Below are 26,732 nucleotides of genomic sequence, written 5' to 3' on the forward strand. Positions count from 1 at the left end.
TGAGTCGATTGCGCGACAGCAGGAGCGTTATGGCATTAATACTTATCTGTCAGTGGGGGGGGGGGGGGGGGCTCTAAAGCTCTTCAGGGTGAGACTTCGCCATCTACAAGACGTTTTGGTCGGACTCTGACAGTTCTGTAAAGCTGCAGATCTAAATACCGCACAGAGAATTTGTCACACTTCTTATCAAGTTCATGAATATTTGCAGGGACACGACAATTTTGCCATGGACAATAAAATGGATCCATTTGAACATTAAATATATATTATTTTTGTGGTGTATTCATTTCCATATAGGTTGAACATAATTTTCAAATCAGTGTATTCTGTTTTTGTGGAACACTTTATCCCAATTTCATTGGAGTTGGATTGGACTTCTTGTGTACCGATTGATGCGAACGGCTGCCAGTTTGATCCACATTTCTTCAGTAACAAATTTGCTCAAATTATTTAAAATCTCATCGTTGTTTCACCCACTTGCATTTCATGATGACCTTTGACCTCTGCTATTTTCCCCCCTCCATCAATTATCACCCAATTTAGTTCAAGCGTGATGTAAAAACAAATGTATCAACAAATATTTGATACAGCATACTGATAAGTTGAGCTATTTTCAATAAACATACAGAAAACAAAACAAAACCAAACCGAAAAAAAAACAGTGAGCTATTTTTAGAAGACTCACGTGGGCTACTCAATTGGTCCTTGCGAGTTACCTGGTGCCCGTCGGCACCGCATTTATGATGCCCGTGTTAATATATGTTTGCACCGCAAATGCCACTCCACACAAGTATGTTTTTTTTTTCCTTTTTCTTTCAAGGTCAGAATAAATCAACAGAAATTACACAGCTGCCAAAACCCATTACTGCACAATCATGCAAAACAGGGCCCACCCAGCAGGCAGTGTAAACACACACACACACACACACACACACACACACACGCACACACACACACACACACACACACACACACGCACGCATGCATCACACTCCCACCATACAAAAGTCCGCAGCGTACACACGCAGTGGCTCACCATTCAACATATTTTGATGGTCCGCGTTTAACCTTGAATGTGTACAAAAACAGTGACGATGAGTTAACACTCATAATGCTACATTTACTAAGATCTTGTCAAGATTGGCTTATTCAGTATTAACACACACACACACATGCACACACACACACACACACACTGATGACTTTGAACTCCCACAGCGGACACTGAGCTATTTCACGCTGTTGGCCCATGCAGGCTGTACACAGGTACACGAATAGAACTTGTCACACAAATCCACAGCCAAATGTCGTGGCAAGTGGTGATGTCATGGCGACAAGAGTATATACTGTAATCCAGAGTTTATCAGCAAAAACAGTGTCCCGTAATCAACTTGTTGTATCTTCTAATGATGATGAGAACCTTCTTTACTGATCCTAATTTCAAAGCCAAACCCTGTCTTGAAATATCGATTGCATATTATACAGCTGTTTTAAAAGACCATTTGAAACCTGAACCCAAGTTTGAAACCATAATTTCAAATCTGATTTTGAAATCCTAAACTTGGTTTGAAACCAGAATTTAAAACCTTTGTCTTGTAAAGACTAACCACGTTTTAAAAACCTAATTTGAAATCCTACTTGAAAGCCATTTCATTTCAACCCCAAACACAAGTTTACCTTCATTTCAAACCATAACACCTGGCTTGAAAACCTAATTTGAAACCTTATAACCTTTACTTGAAGCTGCAATTTGAAACCCTCAACTTGGCTTGAAAGCTGACTTAAAACAATTTGAAATAATAAAGTGAAACCCGAATTTGAAGCCCTACCTCCAATCCATTCCCCCAGTTTAAAACCTTAATTTGAAATCCTTAAAATTTCTCTAACTCCCCTCATGTCTTCATTGAAATTGTCAACTCTCCTACAGCCACTTTCCATGTCATTGTGGCTTCCCTTCCTTGCACTCGGTGAACCCTCCCTTTTCACATCATTCTTTCCAATTTTTTACCTGCAACGCAATCGATTTTACAGGGCTCTGAGTGTCAGGATCGAAAAAAGAGAAAAGATTCTGTGCCTCACATTTGAATTTAGAAAAAAAAATATCACTAATGTATGGTTTTGAGTACACCGTCGATACTAGCAAAATTATGTTAAGACAACGACATGAACAGAGATGCAAAAAGCAATCAAAATTCCATCCGGTCGAGAGCGTTTGCAGACACGTTGCAATATGCTGCCCCCTGCCGAGACACTCAGGAACACTCTGGACTCGCACTGGCAGAGGATCAAAAGAGAAGAAAAAAAATCCCATTTCTTTCTGTTTCCATTCCCTCCATCTTCTTACATGATAACCATTGTGCACGTGTAGTGTTAAGTGTGCAATGGCGATTGGATTCGGTGTGCTTGTGCCATTTTCTGTCCACACACAAGCCTAAAAAAAAAAGATTGCAGTCATCTCTGAGCAAGCAAGGCTGCCTTTTTGGCCGCTCCGCATTGTGCGCTTCTTCTCGCTTGGCGCCGTCCCCGCAAGCTCCGCAACTCAGAAGCGTGAGTCAACTAATCCGCCGCTTTCTATCTTTTTCATTCTCTTCTTTTGCAGACTTGCTCCATCATATCTTCCCGCATCCGTCTCACTGCACCTGCATCCGCCCTGAAAATCCGCCATGATTGCGTGCGCCGCACAACCTCTTTTATTTTGGTAACACCGCAACGGTAAAGACTAGCGGTTCTCAAAAAAACAAACCAAAAAAAAAACCAAAACAAAAGACTATTTCATTATACTATAAAAGTGCATCAGTCACTATCCATTTAAATGGCAAAATTGATTTTAAAAAAACCTAACTGAACAGCGAAAAGGGAGTGATTCAAAACACAACCTCTAAAATGGCCGAATTGCAACGTCTTCATACATGGCTTATTAATCTTTTTGGACCCCCTCTCTTAATACATACCTCATATACGGAGCACAAGAAACTGTGACTTTGTGGACTTGAAATGAAAAGAAAGACCCATTGTGCACTTCCTTCAGAATATTTATTCTTAAAAATGAGTAAGCAGAAAGTTCATGTGTCCTGTGAACACCAAAATGTGTGTAGAACAGTACACAACACGGGGTTTTTTCCATTAAAGTTCTATGATGACAAAGAGATTTTTGAGCTGCATATCAAAAGTACCTTTTAATTTGACAGCGTGTTCATCTGGAGGTACAGAGCACAGATTGCTACAGAGTGAACAAGCGTAGATAAAAGTGATCAATGTCATATGATGTGGCTAATACATGTGAGTGAGAAGGGAGGTGGTGGGGGAATGAAAAGATTTATGTTGAAGAAGAACGTCAAAGTTTGGACAGGAGGGGCCACCACCGTGTTTAAAAAAACCAAACACTTCCATTCATTTTCGCTCATCACTTACTTTATCCCACACTAACCTTCACATGTTTCTCTTGCTTTCTTTGCCCCCCTCCTGGAAAAAAAAAAAAGCATCTTCCCATCGCCCTCCACAGTCGCATTTTCATCAAGCACTGAGGACCAGAAGGCTCGGGGATTGAGCACGCATGGGGCAGGAAATAAGTGAGGATGGAAGGTTGAATGGCGTTACAGGAGCGTTGATTGAATGATGCTGATAGGGAGCAACAATGAGGCCAGCTCATTTGCCTGAATTAAATGGGTGACATGGACAGACTAGCATTATAGAGATTCTCAACCACTGGGGCATCATCAGGTGCGCCGTGGGAATTTATCCAATTTTACTGAATTAGTCCAGAAATCATACTGTTGATTTACTGCAAATTGTATTGAGTTATTTTTCCCTCATCTATCTATGCGCCACTCTAAATTGTCCCTCGGCTTGATTGTGAATGTGAATGGTTGTTCGTCGATGTGTGCCCTGCGATTGGCCGGCAACCAGTTCGGGCTACGACCCGAAGACACCTGGGATAGGCTCCAGCACGCCGCGACCCTTGTGACGATAAACGGATTCGAAAATGGACAGATGCATCTATCAATGCCAGTGACATATAGTGACAGGCAGATCAATTAAATGATCTGTGTAACCTGTGTATCCACCTGTAGCCATTTATATAGCAGAATAAGTCATGCCACACAAGCGTAGTAAATGCATTGGTAAATAGAGTCGAGATCATAATTATTTGTGCAATTTTTTTCAGGGTAAAATATGTAGCTTGGCTCCAAAAAAAATGGAATATAATGATTGAGACTATAGGGACGGGCATTGGAATTAGTCCACCGCTTAAGAATAGTGTGGAATTACACATTTTCACTCACGCTAGTTGGCAGCCATTGGCAGAGTACGCTCTCAATTCAAGCTCAAAATGTTTGCTGCCCTAAAGAAGTGGGAGAGATTTCTGGTCGACAAGGAGAGTCACTGGACGCGATTCAATGTGGATTGAAACAGAAGTTCAGATCTTTCTTTGAGAAGCTCATGTGCGTCATTTGTAACCTGCTGTTGTCATGCTAGCGACATTAGCTTCACATTGTCATGTAACGTTGCTCAAGAGCTGCAGGTATTTTATTTTATGTCAGGTTTACCTTTTACTGTATCTACCATTATCGTTTTTAATTTTTAGATATGTGAAAAAGTATTTTAACAAATGCATTTCTAGTTAGCCACTTATACCTTTTTTCCATGCCACTATTCTGTGTAAACACCTGTGACGTGGCCCAATTATCTCGCACTGTTGTATTTATTTATTTTTATTTTTTATTTTTTTGCAATTGTCACTGTCCTACAAATGCAGGACTTGCGGTATAAAAGCAGTGGTCATATCCCACCAGTAGAAAAAGTGTCAAATGTCAGAACACGGGTGTTAGCTATGACTGACAATCCCCGGTACATTGTGTTGGAAGCAATTGGCATTTTCTGACAACCATCTTCGATCAAATCATGGCCAATCCATTTAAGGGCCAGTCGTACTGATCCAAAAGTGATAAAATAAGATTATTACGATGACGATTACATTCGGTGCATGACGTTGATTTGTTTACAGCCTGTCAACCAAGATAGCGTTTAGCAGCCAAATTAGCGCAGCCACTGTCCAATGGATTGATTTACGATGTTTTAGCTTTTTTTTTTTCTGTCGAAAGAAAAAGGAGGAGCCCCTCCTTTTCCCCGCTTGAAACACCTGAAGCACAAACATATCCGCATTAGTTTATTCACGGGTGAAGTACAGGGGGCGCTACACTATTTCATGTTTAATCTGAACCTAACATTAAACACCATACACAGCCATCGCCATCCATTGAATTATCTATGGGAGTATCTAGTTTCTGTATGAAAGCTCCATTCTGACGCAACAATGCTTGGGTCTTGTGTGAAAGAGGTGAAAGATGAGAAGGGGGTAAGTAAGAGCACAGACAGCCTTTGCAATTTTGGTGTGATGTGTGACATGTCCTCCTCTCAAGGCAGCACGGGGATGAGAGTGCAGGGGCGGAAGCCTATCTGTCCGTCAGTCACTCTGTGTTGAGAGGCTCAGCATAATTACGGTGAAATGACACACATGCAGACGTAGAAGAGGGCAGAGAGAGAGAGAGAGAGGGAGGTGTTTTGTTCTTTTTTCTTCTTCTTAAGACTCGGCCTGCCGGTCGCTCGCAGCTGTGTGAAGATTTTCTGAGGTTTTTAACCGAGTTTGATTTACCCATCGATGTCACTGTGAAGCTCCCCCAGCAGAGACGAGGAAAATCACATAAGCCCCTGAGGACCCAATATAGCCTAACGCCCCGATCGATATCCTCATCACATCTTTCTGTTAAATCCAATAATGTGATTTTTTTTTGTTGTTTCTTTAGTTTTTGTCTTTTGCAATTCTTGCTATGCGACGACAAATTCAATGCAATCCGTTCACCGTGAAAGTCTAATATCCAGTCAGAACTCGTTTACATTCTGAACCTTATTGGCATATTTAAAGTGAACCGTTTGTCATGAAATTAATCTTTTTGCCATGTATTTACTTTATTGTGTAAGATTTGATGAAGGTTAGCCACGAGTAGTGCCACTTCACCGCACGAAGACACTCCAGCTGATCCCCTTGAATCAAATGCAGTGTCTTCGTAAGGTGGAGTGGCACTTGACATCACATCTCATGAATCATCCATGCATTAATTGGCTCATCTAAGACCATTTTACATACGCAATCATGTATATAAGCACAAATTGTATAATGCAAACACAATTATGCATGTGTCTTTTTTTTTAACGTTTTGGTCATAGGTCTAATTTGAAATATTTTGACTAGAAATTAGACAACATTGAAACAGGACTTTAGGATTTGACAGCGGAATGTCCTCACACGGCATGTTTTACTGCTTTTCAGTGCCCTCTAATAAGGGGTGTTCACACGGCAACATTTGCTCCGGTGCTGCGCCGGTGCTACGCCAGTAGAGCGGTCACACGTGCAAAGTTACACCGGTGTAGCCCCTGAAAAAAGCTTGCTCCGGAGCAAATGCTCGTTTGCGGGGGGCGAGAATGCGTTGCTTTCGTGCTCTGTTGTACTTCCGTCATGTGTTTGTAAATTAATAACGACACAAGACATGATGGCTGGCAATAACAGTAGCAAGCGGCACCTTGCCTCTTGGGTTATAATCTCAACTAGAATGGGGGGGGGGGGGTAATCCCCAAACATCATCTTTCCTTTTGTAGGAGACTGGACTGTCTCGGAGTTGTTTGTGTAGTTTGTTTCTTTGTTGTGTGTTCACAACCCCCCCCCCCCCCCATAGAATTTATTTTGTGATTTCCTCTCTTGATTTTCTGTTTGGCGCATTATATGTTTGCTTTTCTGAGTGTCATTGAGGTCATCGTTAATTTACGTTTTCGGGGGCGGTCATATTGAACCCCTCTCGAGCAGAAGGCACGCAGACCGAGAAGGAGAAGGACGTGCCTTTACAGCAGTTGCATGAGTTGTGTATGTTTTAAAAAGAACCAAGCTCTTTGTTTTCTATCGTTTTGCACCGCTGCAGAAACTGCCGTGTGACCGCAAGTGGGGCTGCACCGGTGCTACGCTGGAGTTAACACGCTCAGCTGCTTTGTATGTATGACCGCGGCACAAAATTTGCTCCGGTGTAAAATATATCGCAACAAAATATATCGGTGCAGCACCGGAGCAAATGTGTGCCGTGTGAACACCCCAATAGTCTCACAAAGCTGCTACATTTGAGACATTTGGGCACCTTGTATCAAATACGAGGCACAAGATGTGTGGACTTGAAGCCTTTTACGACACAACAGTATTGCTGTCAAGGCAGAGGCACTAATGAGGTCAGCTATCAGCAATCTCAACATACGTCATCAAAATCAACTTTTAACGATTAAATGGTTAGCAAAGAAAGCGCCCGCTTTAGTGACGAGGTTAAAAGAACCCAACAAATGTGTTATCAAAGTTTGTGCAAAACATAAACAGTCTAAGTATCTGGTGATACATTTTTTCTTTTTTTTTCTTTTTTACAAAATCGAAATAAGCCTTTGAATTGTTTCGTATTTCTCAAATGGCAGCCGATGTTTGCTGTCTTTTTTTGTTTTTTTGTTTTTTGTTTAGGGGTTGGACCTAATTGAGACCAGCAAGTCAGTTAGAAATGTGTTTCCTTCTCTGAGACAGTGGATATTTTCCCATCAGCCTTTAGCATGGCGTCATTGGCGGCACACGAACTGAGGGCAGCGAGCTTCCCTCGCATTTTCAGGTCTGGGCTGGGCGTCGTCAACTTCTTCATTCTCTGCAAAGACATTAGGAGAGGAGAGGGAGGTGAGCTTCTGGTTCTGGTCGGCACTCCCTTGTGCAAGGTCGCTTGGTACGTCTTTATTGATTGATAGATTTTTCTATCAACTGTGAAAACTCAGAAGATGGCTGATGCCTCTTCTTCTTTGTGTGTTTGACAGTTTGGCACTGCTATTATACGCATTACTGCCCCTATCAGGACTGGAGTGGGCGACTCTACTTTTTGAAAGGGGTGATGGTAATAAACGAGAAATAGTGCAATACAATCATCACCAACAACCAATACACCTTAGTGACAGACACACAATGATGAAATGGTATATGGATTATAGTGTACATGTGACCTGCTAAGATTGACGTCTTGACCAGTTAAGAATTTGGAGCTTTTGGAACCTTCTCAAAAAGTCAAGCAGGCTTTTTTTGGGGGGGGGGGGGGGGGGGGGGATACAGTACAGGCAAATGCAAAGGACACTGGGACCTCCACACTGTATAAAACAACTTTTTGGGGACTAAAATTTAAGTTGAAAGAATTTTATGATGTAATATTGACATGTATGGCAATAATAATAGTTTGCACAACACAGCATGAAAAATGTGTTTGTTCCAAAATAATTTGCTGAGTTGTTTTTGCTCATATTTTTAAAATGGGGGACAATACAAGGGACAAATAGTTCCGTAAACTGTTTGTTCTGAGCTGTGAAATGCTGGAAAGCCCCTCCCCTCCTCATCTGTCCGGCATGACAATGCTACACTTATATGAGGAGCGGCAAATTTACACCAGCTTTTTCTGGGCGTTTTTTGCTTGACTCAAACTGGTTGTGGCTATTCACGCCGTTGTTATCAATGAGGCACCATTTGCAAAGAGGCAGGCAATTTCTCTGGCAAACACATGCATTTTACCTCATTTAAATATGCACAATCTGCTTGAGACTGCAGTTAGTGAAGCATTTCACCATCTGCGTGTGCTTTGAGAATTAGATGCAGTATGTTTGCTCCATTTTGACCGGGTGGTGCCACACAAAAGCCACGCAATCCTTAAGTGAATTTGCCCCTCAGTCTGCAGTACCTTGGGCTGAAGGTCTGTGTGCAGATATACGTGGTTTTACCTCAGAGAAAGTTCCGGGAGTCTTCCAGATCATCCAGATGATCCCCAGAGGTATACACACCATAGAAGACATGGCCATGAACCAGCCGATGCCGTAGCCCCAGTCGGGATAGGTGTACACGTTGTTGTACTTGAGCGGTTTGTATTTGATCAAGAAGAACAAGAAAATACCCTGCAACACAAATGATCAAATATACTTGAAAAAAGTGAATCATTTATTCATTAGCAGTGACAAAAATCATTTGATAAATCTGTTAGAATCATTATGAAATTCCCAATATGAACTTCAAGGTGATGGCAACTCATTTGTCAGGCTGCTGTGCTCATTAGTTCATGAGTGAGCGGAGCCCTTGAGCAAGGCGACTATCCAAACAGAATAACCCCCAAATACGTGGCGTCCTCAGTTAACGACTGAGTTCTGTATCTAATACGGCGACGTAACTTAAGTTTGTATTCAGGTCGGGATCTAACCTACGTTCATGTATAGTAGTAGTTAAGTCATAATTAGAGCCATTACTTGGATGAAAAACACCTCCCTGCCATAAATATAAAACAAATGAAAAACAAAGTGATGCGGCAACCGAGTGTGTCTTCTCGCACCACATGACGATATATTCTTACACATGAAAATCGCAACCGGGGAAAGAGGGGTAATACATGACATACACTGTCCTTTAACCTCATATTTTGTCCCATTTCAGTAAAAATAAATAAATACAATAAGGCTCTTGCTTTGACTGCCTGTCATTCTACATGGGCTTGGTCATCTCAGTAATAGAGTGTGTGTGAGTGTGTGTGAGTGTGCGTGTGTGTGTTTAGTGCACTCACAGCACAGATGCCGGGGGTCAAAATCATCCAGCACCATTTAATGAAGAAGACGGGCTTGTAGCCAATCATGTCTTCAATGTTTCGGTAGAATCTGTCGCTGCCTGAAAAACAGAAATATTTGCCACTCTTGTTTCCTCCTTCGGTTTAAAAATGAATGACACGAGGGATTTGTGATGACACTTCGAGGCCCGCTGAGCAAACGTCTCTGTGTTCTCCTCGTCTCCAGTAGAGGGCGCAGTTACCACTGGCTTGTTTTTCCTCCGTTTTCTCTCGACATATGAATGGTGAGCCCATAGGACTGGACACTGTGATGGAGATTACGTAACAAGTCTTGAGTCATGTCTTACCATACACCCATCCGATACATATGGACTCAAAGATGGCCACAAACAGCAAGCACATGCCGCTGGCGGCGTATGAGTCAAAAAGCTGGAAGACGTACATCCCTCCCTGGAAGGAGACAAGGGAGATATCACACGGTGGCACGCAAATACATTTTTTTATTTGATGTATATATGTAGTGATATTTTGGGGAAATGTTTTGCAGGGCTGAACATATCTGATGAGAACCTTTTAGTTCCAGGAAGTATCAGAAGCAAAAGTTCCTGGAACTGAAAGTGGAACTACCCCCTACATTAATGCCCAGAAACTCGGCATATACTGTATGTCCCCTAAGGGCTGATTGCAGCAGTCTGATTGGATGCTTTGTGCAATTCTGTGTATAATCCTACCTTTCATCTTGCGGGGGGGAAAAAATCCAATATATTAGAACTGATACGGCAGAGAAAAATAATAGCTTTCCCATATCAAAGGAGGTGCACTTTGATTCGTTTAAATCCAGTGAAAAATGGAGAATTTTTTCTACCTGACTGGAATGAACACAAATCGTGGCGTTTTCAGTTTCATTTCTGAAGAGCAGAGGTTGCACAGAGCAGACACACAGCATGCAGTAGAACAGGACTTCTGACTAGCACGCCGCCTACTAACATGTTAGCCACCTTGTCATTAAGAATATTAATGACATATATTTCCGTCACTACTGCAGTTGAGATTTAATGAGTAATTTTTTTTCAAGGTCCTCTTCCAATGTGTGTGTGTGTTTTTTAAACACAACCAATAAATTAATCTGTATTTCAATACACAATTTATGATACTTTTATGTTACTTAAATGTTTTGGTATCACAGGTTAGGCTTACACTAAACTAAAGCAAATGGAGCATGAATGAAGACAATTTCCCTATTTCAATTAGAGTTGTTAATTTACAAACTACATTGGGCATTGCAGTCGTATGTTGAGTGATATTCTTCTCCTCTGCACACTAAAATGTCTTATTTACAGTACCGGCGTAGATTCACTGAGGAAAACTCCTCTGTACTTTTTCGCTAAAAGGATACTCATGAATAAAATCTGCCATGAATCCCAAAGCAGTGTTACATCAGAGGTCTGAATTGTGTGCTCATAAACAGAAAGTCTCAGCACTGTCCAATATTTCAACTCGGCAATCAATAGCCTCCCGAGGGACCTTTCAAACATCCCACTGTGCAATTTGTGCGAGGGCAATTTTGTGGCAGTTCAAAGTGGCAAGATCGATGTGAAAAAGTAGCTGTAAGTATTGGACTTTTAAACATACTGGTGTCACTAGGGATGACATAGCTTGATGAAAATTGCATCTGTGGAGAAGGAATCAAAAGTTTGTCACAAGTATGTAACTTCAGCATGGTGCCTTTGGCTATGTTCTCACGTTTAATGGTACATATGGACCCTGTAGAGTACAGAATAGTTTAAGAGTGGGTGGGTGGACCACGGTGCTTATACAAGCACGAGAAGCTTTTAGTGGACGATCTAAGGAACAATTGTTGTTGCAAACTACAGTACAGAAAGATGGCATTAAAAGCATAGGCGAGGTGGTGGCTACTCCAGATACACAGTATGCATTTATGGCAAATGGCAGTGTATTTAAAAAAACATTTTTTTTTTAAATCAATGAAAACACATTCAAAGAGACCATAAGGGGCAGATCATACTGGATGATGCAATCACACAGTTCTGTACCTGCTGGCTTTCAGCTGGTGGTGATGACGATGACAGTGATGATGACAATGATGATGATGTATCGTGGAAATGAAAACAAGTGAATTCTAGTAAGCAGCAGAAATGTGTTAACATAAATGTATGCTATGTTAATATTTACAAGTACTACATACTAAAGTGCTTTTAAATACAATGGTTCCTTAATATACTGTATGTGTCACCTGACTTTTGGGTTTTTCAAGGTAAGAACCATGATATGGAGGATTTTTTATTTTTTATTTTTTTAACTTTGATTTGTGGTCAAAAAATTGAGACATGAGTGGTGTATGCTGGCAGCGAATTCTACTCAGCTCACTTAACATGAAACAGCAATGGTGTAGTGAACACATTTTCAAAAAAATAATTGATGGCAATCCCAAAGTTTGATTGTGAGAGCGAACGGACGTTTGTCTCTGTGTGCCCTGTGATCGACTGCCAACCAGTTCAGGGTGTACTCCGACTATTGCCCATTGACAAATGGAATAGGTTCCAGCATGCCCGCGACACTTGTGAGGATGAGTGGATTAGAAAATGGATGGATGGATGAATAAATGTAAATACAAAGAGAACAACCAAATAACTTTGGGTTTAAGTCCGCTAGCTTCATGTTGCCACGTAATTGGAATTGCCATAGACGGGCTAACAAATAGTGTCAATGTGACAATCTGATAATGCTTCAAGTTATTAGATTTGAACACAAACTGTGCAGCAACACATATATATATAGTCAGACAATAGAATACTCACAGACATACAGTATATCTTCTCCTGAAAACTATTCACATCAGTGCAGATTACTGAGTAACTTATATTTGTTCATGAAATGAATCGTTTGTCTGCATGACTGTATTATACTGCCTCCTGGTGGTCAAGTCCCCCACACCATGAGGAGCCTAACAAATTAAACATGATGCTCAATTTTTTATATTTTATTCAATTATGTTACAACCTCCCCGTGCCTGCATGGGTTTTCTCCGGGTACTCCAGTTTCCTCCCACATTCCAAAAACATGCATGGCAAGTTAATGGAACACCCTAAATTGTCCCGCGATGTGAGTGTGAGTGCGGATGGTTGTTCGTCTGTGTATGCCCTGCAATTGGCTGGCAACCGGTTCAGGGTGTCCCTCGCCTATTGCCCGAAGACAGCTGGGAAAGCGACCCTTGTGAGGATAAAGCGGATAGGAAAATGGATGGATAGATGGATGTTACATTTTTTTCTAAAGTACAAGATTATAGAGTGTGCCTTTCCTAATCAAAAGGCAACCCACAAATAGGTTTTTGTAGAGGGTTGTGGGACGGATTAATTTCATATCTATTCATTTCAATGAGGCAAGATGATTTGAGATCTGTGTTTTAAGTTACAAGCATGGTCACAGTGCAAATTAAACTTGTATCTCTTGGCACCACTGTATCCACATTTGAGTGGAAAAGTCAAGTCTCACCTCTGTGCACATGATGAGTCCTATTAGGAAAGAAACTATAGACATGCCGAGAATCAACAATTCTCTGCGGTAGCCTCTCCTGAACGTCTCCGGGTACATATCCACCACAGCTGTCACCAAGCTTTCCACGCACACAAACTGGGAAAGAACGCAACAAGGTGTAGGTCACACAAGTGGTACTATCTACAAATCTTTACTGCATTTCGGGTGTTATGACTGCATTTTTATAGAGTATTCAGTAGTTGTTAAGATTCCACCGATTGCTTGGGCATTACGTAATAGCACCTTATCCATTGAGGCATGGATTAAATGTTGTGGGCCTGCAAATACTTTGTTGTTTTAATGATTACATGTGACAATAGTATCACATCCTGTGGTAATTTAAGTTTGATAAAATAAGAGAAGTTCATCTCATCATGGATAGGTGCGTGTGCTGTGCTTGGTCGTGTTCACCTGACTGTCCAGCCCGAGAAAGATGAGCATCATGAAGAAGAGACAGGCCCAAAGTGGAGACAGAGGCATCATGGTCACGGCTTTTGGGTATGCAATGAAGGCAAGACCAGGACCTGTAATGTCAATGTTACAATATTGTCATGAGGCAAAGTCGCTTGATTCTTGCCATTACGGTACTAGTCTGATTTGATCTGGCCCCCTTTATTATTCCGGCGTGAAGCATCGTAGCTTTTTTTCTGGTTTCACATCATGCATGCATGCATGCTGCGTGCACATAGATGCTTGCATGTTCACAACTTAATGGCCCCTGAGCTCACTTTTTCCATTTTTAATCCTCCAATGCAAAACAGACACATTCATCACTCAGCTGGAGAAACTGCGATGTATGACACTGATGAGTTTGTTGCACCACGGTAGGGATAAATGGCCCAAAACTGAAATGCAGGTGACTGATGATGTTTCTACATCGATTGTTTTCAAAGCATCACCAAGTGGTTCAAAATAAGATGCAGCAGGCAGTCATGTTATCTTGGTGCGACCTATTCTCGGAGAAGCGTTAAAACTTGTCTCCTCGCTCCCTCTGAGACAAGCATTTTAAATCCCTCACGCTGTCATTCTCACTGAATCATTCATACCAACTTGAATATATCATCAAGCTGTGGTCTGAGAGTCTGTGAGAGTGTGAAGTGCATTCACATTATGATGGATGAAGGAAATAAAGAGTCAGATGGGCGCCAGCCTACAGTACAAGATTTTGATCCGCCCACATCGCAAACTGGTTGCTGCAACGTCTGTTTCTCACTCACCGGATTCCGCCACGGCCTCGATGGGAACGTTCTGTTCGTAAGCCATGAATCCCAGCACAGAGAAAATGGCAAAACCTGCTACAAAACTGGTGCCACTGTTCAGACAGCACAACATGATGCAGTCCCTGAGGAGCAAGTCGGGAAGAGATTACTTTCCCAAATGTCATGACAAATTCCAATTCGGACAAAACTGAACTCATTCTTACCTGTAGCAGTTATTGTTGTAGGCGTTATAACTTCCAAGGGCAGTAAGGCAGCCCAAGCAGATGGCGTAGGAGAAGAAGATCTGTGTTCCTGCATCCACCCATACCTGTAAGTCATGCAGCTAATGTTATTTACAAGGCAAACTACAATGGAAATTGCCTATAAAGCTCATTCCACTGCTGTTTATTTAGTTCTGATATGCCAATTTTGTGACCGTTCCATTATATCTACGGACCCCTGATAAATCATTTCCAAATTGTTAAACCATTATGACCCATACCCTTAACCAAACTATTTTTTTTTAAATCTTTTTGAGAAGGAAACAGCCAGTGAGATTATGTGGTTGTACAGGTGTACACACCAAAATCATCCAATCGCATTCAAACTCATGTTAGATGAGAGTCAGCTCGCACACGTCACCATATAGTGCCTCTGATTAACACCAAGCACATTTCAGATGTACTAATAGTCTTTTTGGGGGTTGAGGGGGGGGGGGGGGGGGGGAGATTCCTTGCTAGTAGAAGCCTGAAGGTTTGGTGCTAACAATGACCGGATTTTCAAACTGCGAATTGCCTCCACGAAAGGCTGGACTAGCCATCGAGCACACAGGGGGTCAGTGGGCCTGAATCTTTTGGGGCCTATGTGGTGTTTCTTAACAAAAACAATGCAGGACCAATAAAGTACAACTCGGGACAAAAGCGCTGACAAAAGGCAAGGAACAAGAAAATGTAACATTGCTTACCAACTAAAAGGATCAGAGAATCCAAAACACAAGAATACAAAACCGAGACTACACAGTAATGAACAACTACTTACAAGACAAACACAATAAACTACGTGGCAAAGCTATGGGGCAAAAATCAAGAAAGTAGAAAATTGAAGCACTTGGAAACAGTCGTGAGCAAGGTTTAATAATCCGACAGCCAGTTGTCGGCGTGGCAGGGTCCTTCAACGCAGCTAGTAACGAGGCATGATAACAAACAGGTGCAACTCATAAGGGAAAGCCCTCCTATGCCACCTACTGGAGACAAACAGAAACAGCATCAGGAATCTACCTCTGAAATGAAATTATTGATGTATGTAATATCATCAGTAGTTGGTTCAGTTTTTTTGTGTTTTCTGAAAAAAATCATTTTAAATGACTTTGGATAATATTTTAAGAAGGGGCTCGTCCCCCTTATGAGACGAGTTGGGAGCAAAAGGGATATGAAGTAAGGTGGATGATGAAACCAGTTTGAAATTGCAGCACAGGACCTCGGGACCGGCAGGCCTAGCATGGTGTGCTCGCAAATGCAGCACGGCTCTTTGAAAACTCTCTCACATCACCATTCAACCACTAATCTCATTTTACCGCCACGAAACAATACACAAACGCACAATCTTCACTCCCTCCTGCGAGTAACCACGGTAACTTCCGTGACCCCACAAACACAGGCCTGTTCCTGCGGAAGAACAGCTCTTTCTTTGCTAATGTTCATTAATGTTCCCTTTAGTTCTCCCTGGCCTGATGGCCGCACAGCGTAGGGAAACCTTAACGGCTCGGCCCCCGAGAGAATCTCTTGTTGATGTTGTGCCTAATTTAGTTGGCTTGTTTTTGCTAGTGTTGAGTCTTGAAAACATGTCCGCCATGCAAAAACTGAAGGACAGCAGGCCTCCTCTTACTATTACTATACGATTGCTGGTTACATTCCCATTCGAATATAGTGTATGGATGTATATTATGGTTGATTTCCTGTTCTGAGAGACTATTTTTCAAGTGTCATGTGCGTTTATCCACGCCCTGGGTCAACCAAGGGCCACCAGTGCGACCTGTGCATGCGCAAAGGGACTAACCTGTGCTTTAAGCACTGCCTCTGGCTTGGCTGAAGTGATGTCATTGAAACAAAGTTTGCCATTACAGGACTTGTTCTCCTTGATATCAAAATATCAATTGAATTCAGTTCACCTGTGGATGCATGGGGCTTGTTTGTTTGTTTATTGAACATATAAAACATACCTTCACTTTTGTCAATTTATTATTGTATTGTAAGTAAAAACTGTAAAAAATAAAAAAAAAAGAAAGGAAAAGAAAAAACGGGCATCATCACAATTCTATGTTCAAAGGAGTAGGAAGAAGTAAAAAATGTATCTAGTCCTACCCCTTGTTATGTAGTAACATATGAATTGATCCTTTTTCAATACAAAAAAGAAAGGAAAAATCAACATATCATCAAATGCTTTTACTCTTGTGTGTACTGTACTTATCTATTTATACAACTTTCAGTTTGTATATACATACTCACTCTTGCACATTTATATATCAATTTTCTCATATTCATAATAAATACTACATTTCATTCATACATTTGATAAGTTGATCAATGTAATTCTGACGTATTACTATATTTTATAAATATATCAAATTTATCAGCTTAACTCTGATTTGTGTAGTTTTTTTGTACTGTTTTTTTGTGCCTCAAAAAATATACAACTGGTTGTTCGTTTTTTTTTTTGTGTGCCCGACGATTGGCTGGCAACCAGTCCAGGGTGTACCCTGCCTACTGGCTCGAAGACAGCTGGGATAGGCTCCAGCACGCCCGCGACCCTCGTGAAGATATTTGGATTAGAAAATGGAAGGATGGATGCATCAATGAAATGGTGGAGTCCATGTTCGTTCAACAATGACCCTCTAACATTATGTTTCAACATTAGATTGTTTCAATTGTTGCTGCTCTGATAATCGTCGAATGAAGTGTTTTTTTTGTTTAATTGTACATAATTCTTTTTTGTAATCATTGTAAAACCTTAACTATTAGGTGTGCTAAAAGTGCAAGAAGACAAAGTTTTCCCTAATTTAGTCATGCCAATGTTGTTGTCATACACAGCATGTGATGTGTCATAGTGTTACGAACACCAACTTATTTAACAACTATCCCAGACCCGATCATTTTAAGTGTAGCAATCTCATGAAGTTCTTCCCAACACAGGTGGACAGAAGCAAACAGTTATCGTTGCAGGAGGGACGTACGCAAGAGTAAACTCGTTCAAGAAGTATTAGCGGCTTGAGCAGGGGTGAGGAAACATTTCAGGTGGCAATGGTAGAGAGTGTGAGAAGTTAGGAGAGGGGGAGTGATGCACAGCACTTGGGAGGGTAAGGAGATGAAGCTGAGCTAACACACACACACACACACACACACACACACACACACACACACACACACACATGCACACACACACACATACAGCCTGGAAGTGAACAGAGCAGTGATTGTCCTTTAACGAAGCCAATTTAACATCAGAGTCAAAAGTAATGTCTTCCTCTGCCGAACAGCTTTGCTTCTATATCACCCTCCTTAACTGCCTCTGTTTGGGCCTTTCACACCCCCTGCCCCCCTACATATCCACTGAAACAAAAAGTTCTGGGGGGCGGGGGCGGCAACCCTCCTTTGCGGTTTTTCACTTATCGCGGCAGGGTCCGAGCCCCCATCCCATTAACCGCGATAAGTGAGGGATCACTTACTTCCACATAAATTGAACAAATTTGTTAGTTCAGAAGCACATACACAGACGGTCGGCTTTGCATTAATGAGTCACCAACAAGTTGCTCTCAGTTTCAGACAGGTTGATAACTCCTTGATCTTTGCTATCTCGTATCTGTGGTGTCAATGGTTTTGTATTTGTAGTATGTGTTTTGTGACCTATGGCATCCATAAATGAATGCTATCAATTGTATCCATTCTATCTATCTAGCTTCCTCCCACACAAGCGACATTAAATCAGTGGCCTCCATTCATGCTGTCATGACTGATTATCTCCCGTGGCTTCTTCTGCACTATCGCTCATCAGCCGCCTATTCCAGACAAGGTCAAAAAAGTGAACGTATGTGTCCGTTGTTTAAATGATACATGAAAATCTCAATCTTTTTTAAATTCTCTATCATGTAAACATGCAAATACTTGGCAGAACCAGCTCCAAATCAAATGAGCAAAGTTTGAGGAAAGTATCTCCGAGCCTACCTGGGGATCGGAGAGACGAGAGATATCTGGGTAGAGGTAAAACTTGATGCCGTCATACGCTCCCGGCAGCGTTACTCCTCTGATTAGCAGAATCAGCAACATGAAGTAAGGAAATGTGGCTGTCACATACACAACCTGCAGGGACAAACACAAATGCAATACAGTATTGATTTCTTTTTTTTCATATACGAGATTACAGAACAAACACAACTAATAAAATATCAATTTATGATAACCAGTTGGCCATAACTGGTATTTACCCACCTCAAAACACAATCCACACATCAGTGATAATAATAATAACTGCATGTTTCTATTAGCGCTCGTGGTAGTGTATTACTCGTTATGCATCAATGAGACTCATTTTCTCAATTTCTTTCACTCAATAGGTCCATATTACTTAATTTAAAAATGCAGAAATAACACCGGCGCACTGAGACACAATCTGCTTGGCAGCGCAGTTAGTGAAGCATTTCAACATCTATGCATCCATCCATCCATTTTCCGATCCGCTTTATCCTCACTAGGGTTCCGGGGGTGCTGGAGCCTATCCCAGCTGTCTTCGGGCAATAGGCGGGGTACACCCTGAACTGGTTGCCAGTTCATTGCAGGGTATACATAGACGAACAACCATCCGCGCCGACACTCACACCTTGGGACAATTTTGAGTCTTCAATCAGCCTGTCATACATGTTTTTGGAATGTGGGAGGAAACCGGAGTGCCCGGAGAAAACCCACGCAGGCACAGGGAGAACATGCAAACTCCAGCCTGTACCTTTGCACTGTAAGGTGGACGCGCTAACCACTCGGCAACTGGGCCATCAACATCTCTGCATACTTTGTGAATTTTGTATTTACTGCATTTTTACCAGTGAGCGTGCCATAAAAGCCACACCACCCTTGAATCAATTCCGCCCAGTTTCCAAATGGTTGGAGTGAAGCAGTGCATGCTCGCAGCGTATTCCTGAACTCGCCCGTGATTAAGGAACAGGAATTTGGTGTACGGGTCCAAGCTCTACCGTTCATGATCTCGGATTGTTTGAAATAAATTTCCCATAAAAAAAGCATCTCACACTCCGGAGTGACTTATGTATGTTTTTTTCTACTTCATGAAGCATTTTATTGACTGGTGCGACTTATAAAATACAGTATCTTAAGTATTGACACGAAACACTGACTATATCGGGGGTCGGCAACACGTGGCTCCAGAGGCGCATGCGGCTCTTTAGCGACATCTAGTGGCTCCCTGAAGCTTTATAAAAAATGTTTGAAAATGGAGAAAGATTTTGATAGTATGCTAATATAGCTCAAATAGATATAGATACATGTTGCAGCTCCGAAAAAGGAGAGCTGTGGTGTTGGTTTTTTGAAACATACACTTTATTTATGCTTTTAACAGTCTCGACAAACACAGACACGTCTGCGTCCAACTCCGTGCCTTGTCTCTTCTCGTTCGACTCGAGAGGCGTTCAAAGACAGCCTCCGAAAAACGGAAATTCATGATCACTTCACTGACACTACGAAAAGCGAAAATAATGCACCAAAATAAAAAAAATCAAGCGAGGTAATCACTAAATAAATTCTATGGGGGCGTTTGTGAACGCACAACAGGAATGAATAACATAAACAATTCTGAGACAGTCCGGTCTCCTACATACATCCAGCATGTGTTTCCATCATTGAAATTTTTATAGAAGGCTTTAATTTTTTTGCGGCTCCAGCCCTATTTGTTTTTTGGTTTTTTTTTGTCCTGCATGGCTCAACATTTGGGGTTGCCGGCCCCTGGACTATATCATGTTAATCACAGTAGTAACCTTCCTTAAGGGTAGCTGTTGAAGAGCAATTTGAGACTTAAGCTCAACAGCTCAAGAAACTGCTTGAAAAAAGTCCGGGGTGGGCAACACATATCGCCTGGCTTTCTGGAACCCAGTCAACGGTCACCAATTGAGGGCAGGATGGAACAGAACAGGGAAGGGAAAAGAAAGCGAGGGCTCCCTTGGCTCAGGCTTTTAAACAGGAGGAGCCCACAGAAGTGATGCTGGCAGTGTGGGAAAATGTGCTTCAAAGAGACGCACAACAAGCGAACAAATACACAACTTCATTCACCACACTGAAGTACACGCTCACACACACACACAAATCTTAACATACATTGTACGCACATGGATTTTGGTCCTTATACTGCATTGGCTTTAAATATAGCAAGACACTTAATTCCAGGCTGAGCATATTATGCAAACATTTGTAAAGAAGCAAGAAAACACATGTTTTATGCTGCACAAGATTTACGAAGGCTGTGCGCTTTTAGATGTGCTAATCCCAACATGTCTGACATGAAAAGTGTGGGAAAACCCGAGTCCTGCCATGCGGCCGGCTTCTTTCAGATTGACAAACACGACGATTACACATCCTAAACCTCGCATCGCATTTTTCTCCTCATTTGGAGGCAACAAAAAGGGCAATATTCGCTCCCTGCGTGAACTTTTGAAGCACCGCGCGCCGCCTCCACCTCACCGCGGGGTAAACATTTAAGCCAGAGCAAATTTACGGGTCAAGCTTGCCGCTGCTTTGCCGTAAACCTTTACGGGAGGGCTTAAATGTGAGAATGGCCTCTAAACACAGTCACAAAGCAAACAGCTTAGCCATGTCGCAGCTGAATGAGCCCGTTGGGTCTGTGGAGAAGAAAGTGAGGGAGGGAGAGGCTGAGGATGTACTCTGCATGCTCCTCATGAACGCTCCCCCACTTTTCCTCCAGTGAATACAGGAATCAATCTTGGACCGGCTGCTAAAGCCCAGCCATGAAGGAGCATTCTCTCCTCTTCACTTCACAGACAGACAAAAGACACTTCAGGGGGAAATCAGCATTGCCGCCTAGTTGTTATGTTTTCCCTCTGTCATGTTGAATGTGAAGCCATTTATTCTCCCCTCCTCGCGCACCTCTTTTTTTTTTTTTTTTAAATTCTCTGTTTTGCCATTCTTGAAACCCTTTTCCACATTCTACCTTTATCTCACAACTCATTCTTAGACCACTGGGCTTCAGGGAAGTTTTCCTTAAAGGCTACTGGGGGTGTGCTTACTAACCCGCTCAAGGCAGCAGTAGGCTCACTTAGACCGACCGCATTAGAAATTAAATGAGGATTCAACAGTGGTGCAAAGGCGTCAGTAAACAGATCTTAAGAAGGAGAAATCAGCGCTGTCTCACCTTGCCAGTCGATTTGGGTCCCTTCCAGATGCAGAAGTAGCAGATAAACCAAGCCAGTGCCAGGCACATGGCCAGCTCCCAGCGCATCCCGCCCATGTGCTCAATGCCATCGGATATCTTTAGGACTCTCCGTCTGTATGGGCCCAGACAGAGATTGAGGCTCAAGAGGCATCCCAAAAGTGGAATCCAATGAAGACAGTGTCCGCTTGAGCAAGGCTAGGAAGATTTCCTGCAAGCCTTTTTACTTCTACCTTTTTGCAGCTAGTTACACACTGATTATTTAAGGTGGTGAGACACTTTTGTGATTTTGACCCACCTACTGATTATTCCACAATCGCTACCAAGATTGTATTATAAGTATTCTTGGCATACTACTGTGATGCTAAATTGCAATTCTCACCTCTCCTGCTTATGAAAAGCAAGATTCATTATAAAACCAAAACATCGGGTTACACCATCATAAGAGAGAAAACTTAGGCAACATCCAGGAAAGGCTCTTGGGCGTGATGGCCATTCTACTATTTTTACTGTTAAATCCTGAGCACATGGTAAAGTCGTATTGGTCGTCTGCCTCACAAGAGAGAGGCTCAAATCTCAGCTCAGAAACTCCCGTGTAGAATTTGGAATTTTTCTCTAAGTAACATCGCTTCTGATTAGCATTGAGCAAATTTGACTTGCATTCATTCACCACAGCCAAATTGATCTGAGATCAAGTTCATGTTGACTGAAGGTTTCATTCCATCGATGTAAGAGTCGACAAATGAACAGAAATGTCAGCGCAAGAGCAAATGTTTGGGGCTCCCAGCTAACCCAAAAGTTTTCAATCCCTGCCATGTTGTAGTGGAAATAAATAAATGAGCAGATTTCGTGGGCACTTTGCAAGCCTACACATTGGGCAGAAGTCGCTCTTCCACAGCTAAAGTGCATCTTCGAAGGTCTGCAGGCGTCACGGTCAAGTTGACCCAGTTTAGCACGTTTGCCACCATAGTTGGTTTGCAGCGCTGAACGACCACTCCGCTTCCTGTTTGTCAAAGCATTTCCCGGCAACGGAATTGATGGAGGATGCGAGGTGGCAGAGCTAAACGCTGTTTGCCAAATCTTCACCACCGAGTTCACCCCCAGAGATCCTGAAGCAGCTATTGATCATGGTGACATGTTCTTGGTGGCAGGCCACAGGCTAAGTCCAACTCAGCTACCCTGTGCCCCTGGTCAGCCACAAGGGTTGCCTTGGAACACGGCGATCTATCCGGATTGCTTTTGAATACTCTCAGAAGTGGTTCTAGACATGCTTATTGCGCAGTATTTTATTTTAAGATTGACTTGTACACGTTACGTTAGCTAGCTATACCAAAGGACGTTTCTGAAGTATCTGGAAAGGTCTAAATCCAGGCCAGGCAATCAAAACCAATTTTTGTTCTTTCCGTATGACATGTTGAACTGATCAGTGGTTGGTCCTTGCAGTAAAAATTCTAAAATGGTTTCAATGCAGTCTCTTGGGGTGTTTAGGCATTCGTCACATTTGTCACCCTTGATGGCGTTCTCATGTCTCACGCGTGTGGGTGGTTTTCAGATTCATCACAACTTTTTCCAAACACGCTTTTTCCATGACACATTTAATCTACACTAACTATGGTTTAACTCGTGCTTGTTTTACGGTGGGTACAGTCGGCAAATACTGAACAAGGTTTTACTTGTGTGGTGCTGTTTTTTTTTTTTGTTTTGTTTTGGGGTTTTTTTTTTGCTAAAAACATTGTGGTTGCTTGTCTCCTTGGCTGGTGCTTCTCATTCCTGACATTTGTTCCAAAATTCATCATCATTGATTAAAATTGAAATGATATACAATGTATAATCACTGCAAAAGGCGTTTTTTTCCCCCTCTCTCAGACTATACAATGATGAGTTACATGGTGTAAAAACTGGACCGTTCTGGCGAAACCACAGGGACTGGCAACGAGACTGGAAGTGCGCTCAGCATTGCCCGCTGACAAAAGGCTGATCTGCTGCCACATTTGCAACTCCAGCTGAGAGACAGCTGGCCTAGTGGACCCTGCTGACAAGTATGAAAGGAGCTGACTAATTATTTTGGGGAAGGAGGTTGAGGAGGTCCCTGAAACCATCTTAGGCTGTCTAAGATTTACAATTAACGTTACACATGACGTTTTCTGGCCCGGGCTCAGGAGACTCGCAAAGAAATGGCTGCAATGTTGATCAGATGGAAACTCTTTCATTCATATTTGATACCCAGAGAGATGAGCAACAAAGTGTAAAGAATGATGAAAGCGACAAGAGATGGGGTGGAAAAAAAATGGACTGTACTCACTCCCAGAATTCAATAACGGGAGAGGTTGCGTTGGGGTTAGTAATGTTGGTGGCATTTTCTCCATAGTAGTCGACACAGTTCTCTGTGGAGACACATTGACCTCGGTCAGTGGCTTGTTGATGAAGAATAAACCTGAACATGGCCAAAGATGCTCCGCTCTCCCACCAGTATTCCAGTAGTGGCCACAGCCAGCCCACGGAAGCTCAGTGGTGAAGCAGTTAAAGAGGTAGAAGATGGCCCAGGCGAGGATGACTACATAGTAGACGTTTAGATGAGCTTCAATCACCTGCGTTGCATAGCCAATGCCTGAAAATGTGAAAAAGAAAATTGTGAGATTAAACACAAGTGATTCCAAACCACGTCGAAAGCACATGAGGCGTTTCTTACCCTCAAACAGGGGGCAGACTTTCCTCCAGCATGTGATTCCTCCCTCACTGGTAAACTGACCGAGTGCGGTCTCCAGGAAAAATACGGGGATTCCGCAGCATATGAAGAAGATGACGTACGGAACAAAGAAGGCACCTTTATACACCCCAGAGATGGGGGAAAAAAAGCAAAACAAAACCAAAAAAACACCCTTTTAGGTTTTGGAGCTTGGCTGAGGAAGAAAACTCATTTCTATGCATCTGTCAGTCGTTTTGGTTGATGCTGGTCTTAGTTATGCACCTGGGCAACTGATTGAATTCCGAGGTGATTGTTTGTTTTATTCCGGGATGAAAAAAATAAAAATAATGCGGCTACAACATGTTCTGTTAAAGGAGCTATTCACACGGGTCTTGCATCATGGTTGGGCAAAATTGTTTCACGCAGTCCTCGTGATTTCACGTGATAGAACAGCATTAGGAGCGATTGAGGGTTCGGGGTCGTGTTCAGGGACACGTCAACATGTTCACAGGGACGCAGGCATAATCCAGGACCTTCAAGTTGTGTAACTACCAGTTTACCACCGAAGAGATGGCGGCACATTGAGTCTAAACTGAGAGGAAAACTTGGAGCTATTCAGTCCTACTCACTCAGTTCAAAGAAGAACGTATATTTGGCAGCTCAGTCTAGTATCCATCCAAGCAGACCTCAGGAGTTCAGAGCAATTATGGAAGGTATTTTTTCATCCCATTGAAGAAATGATTGAAAATGACCACAAATTGCTACATTGATTGTTTATTGTCATCATGGTTGACCAGAGTCAAAATTCCATAGTTCTGATTTTGTTCCTAAATGGGTTGCAGGAAGGCAAACTTACCGCCTCCATTCTTGTAGCAGAGGTAAGGAAACCTCCAGACGTTGCCCAGCCCGATGATTTCTCCGGCCACAGACAGGACAAACTCGATCTTGTTGTTCCACTGGCCTCTCTCGTAGTACTCCCTGTTGTCCAGGCTGGAACTGGAGTCATCCGTATCCCTGCTGTCCTCCGGTTTACCGTTTATAATCGGCCCGCTCTTCTCGGCTGTCATGTCGCTGCCGCTTTATGCAGAATCTCCAGTGGCCGAAATGAGGAACTTGTACTTCAATGCAGCAGCACGGCCCTCCGCTCTGAATAAATCAGGAACGGTGGCGGAAGTGGAGCGTGATATTTCATTAACAATTTATTTCCATTTTGCTTGTGAAGGAATCAAATAAAAAAACGAGATTGCAAAATTGAAATGAAAATTCTGAGTTGTTGACAGGTGGGGGGGGGGATAAAAAGTTGAATTCAAAGTACTTACCAAGTCGTCTCCGAAATGCAACAGTGGCAACACTCCTTTGGGCTCTCTCAATGATGCTACCTTGGAAAAACGTGAGAGGAAAAAAGGAGCGAATAGCAATTTAGGTTTTTCTCGATAAAAATTTTAAAAATTCCCGGACACGTTTTTGTCTGCGCTGCGCACCGTGCAGTGGACGGTGTGCGACTGTGCTCCTGCTATCCAAGCGTGCCTCCCTCAAGCGCCTCCACTTGGACTAAAGCCACATGGTGGGAGGGAAGGCAAGGCAAGGCACACGAGGAAACATGGACGAATGCTTGCATGGTGCAGGTGAAACGATACTGAAACTCAGATTATTATTTTTTTTAAGTACAGTATAACAGCAACTGGTGTGTCCAATGCTAAAGAAAGATAGATAGATTGGTAAGTCAAACTTAACCAATCTTAATAGTGACTGTCAAAACAAATATCAGACCATCATCGAAGACCCGAAGACTTTTTAGTCCCGAAAAAGTGACATGAGCTTCGCATTAAGCTGCATTCATGGAAAAACCCAGCAACACAAAACAAGTTCAGACTTCTCTCTTATGTACCTGGCCTAGTTGGAGACGGTGACCCCTCGTTTGATTTCGTCAATTGATGTCAACAGTCTCATTCGGTGACTCTCTTTCGGCTTTGCGCGCAGCATACCAAGTCACTGCTCTTTGTCTCCTGCAGCAGTCACTGTGCACTCGGGCATACCAATAGAGTCCTTTGTTCAAAAGAAAAGACCAAAAATGTAAAAAAAAAAACAGAATTGTCTTCATCAGCAGCTCATGATGAATGATAAACCGGCCGGTCATAAAGTCCCATCACACACGCTGGTCGAGGAACAGCAGTTGGCTCACCAGGGCGATTCAAAGCT

At 42.5% G+C, this 26,732-nt stretch overlaps 1 protein-coding gene across 1 annotated transcript; it reads right to left on the reverse strand.

The window, feature by feature from the left end:
- Window positions 1-3,011: 3,011 nt before the first annotated feature.
- slc6a11b (solute carrier family 6 member 11b) lies at window positions 3,012-26,362 on the reverse strand. The gene is made up of 15 exons (XM_086117602.1): window positions 25,853-26,362; window positions 25,390-25,679; window positions 24,537-24,671; window positions 24,315-24,455; window positions 24,150-24,231; window positions 21,830-21,962; window positions 18,628-18,762; window positions 14,635-14,738; window positions 14,429-14,553; window positions 13,623-13,735; window positions 13,170-13,307; window positions 10,004-10,106; window positions 9,657-9,757; window positions 8,830-9,000; window positions 3,012-7,721 (listed from the first exon to the last, which is right to left on the reverse strand). Exons 2-15 carry the CDS (start codon window positions 25,598-25,600, stop codon window positions 7,578-7,580), a joined length of 1,836 nt encoding a protein of 611 aa, XP_085973728.1. The 5' UTR covers window positions 25,601-25,679; window positions 25,853-26,362; the 3' UTR covers window positions 3,012-7,577.
- Between the last annotated feature and the right edge of the window lie 370 nt (window positions 26,363-26,732).

Source organism: Hippocampus guttulatus, chromosome 8 (genome assembly GCF_054856545.1).
Source record: "Hippocampus guttulatus isolate MCC_2025c chromosome 8, RoL_Hgut_1.0, whole genome shotgun sequence".
In the NCBI taxonomy this organism is placed as follows: Eukaryota; Metazoa; Chordata; class Actinopteri; order Syngnathiformes; family Syngnathidae; genus Hippocampus; species Hippocampus guttulatus.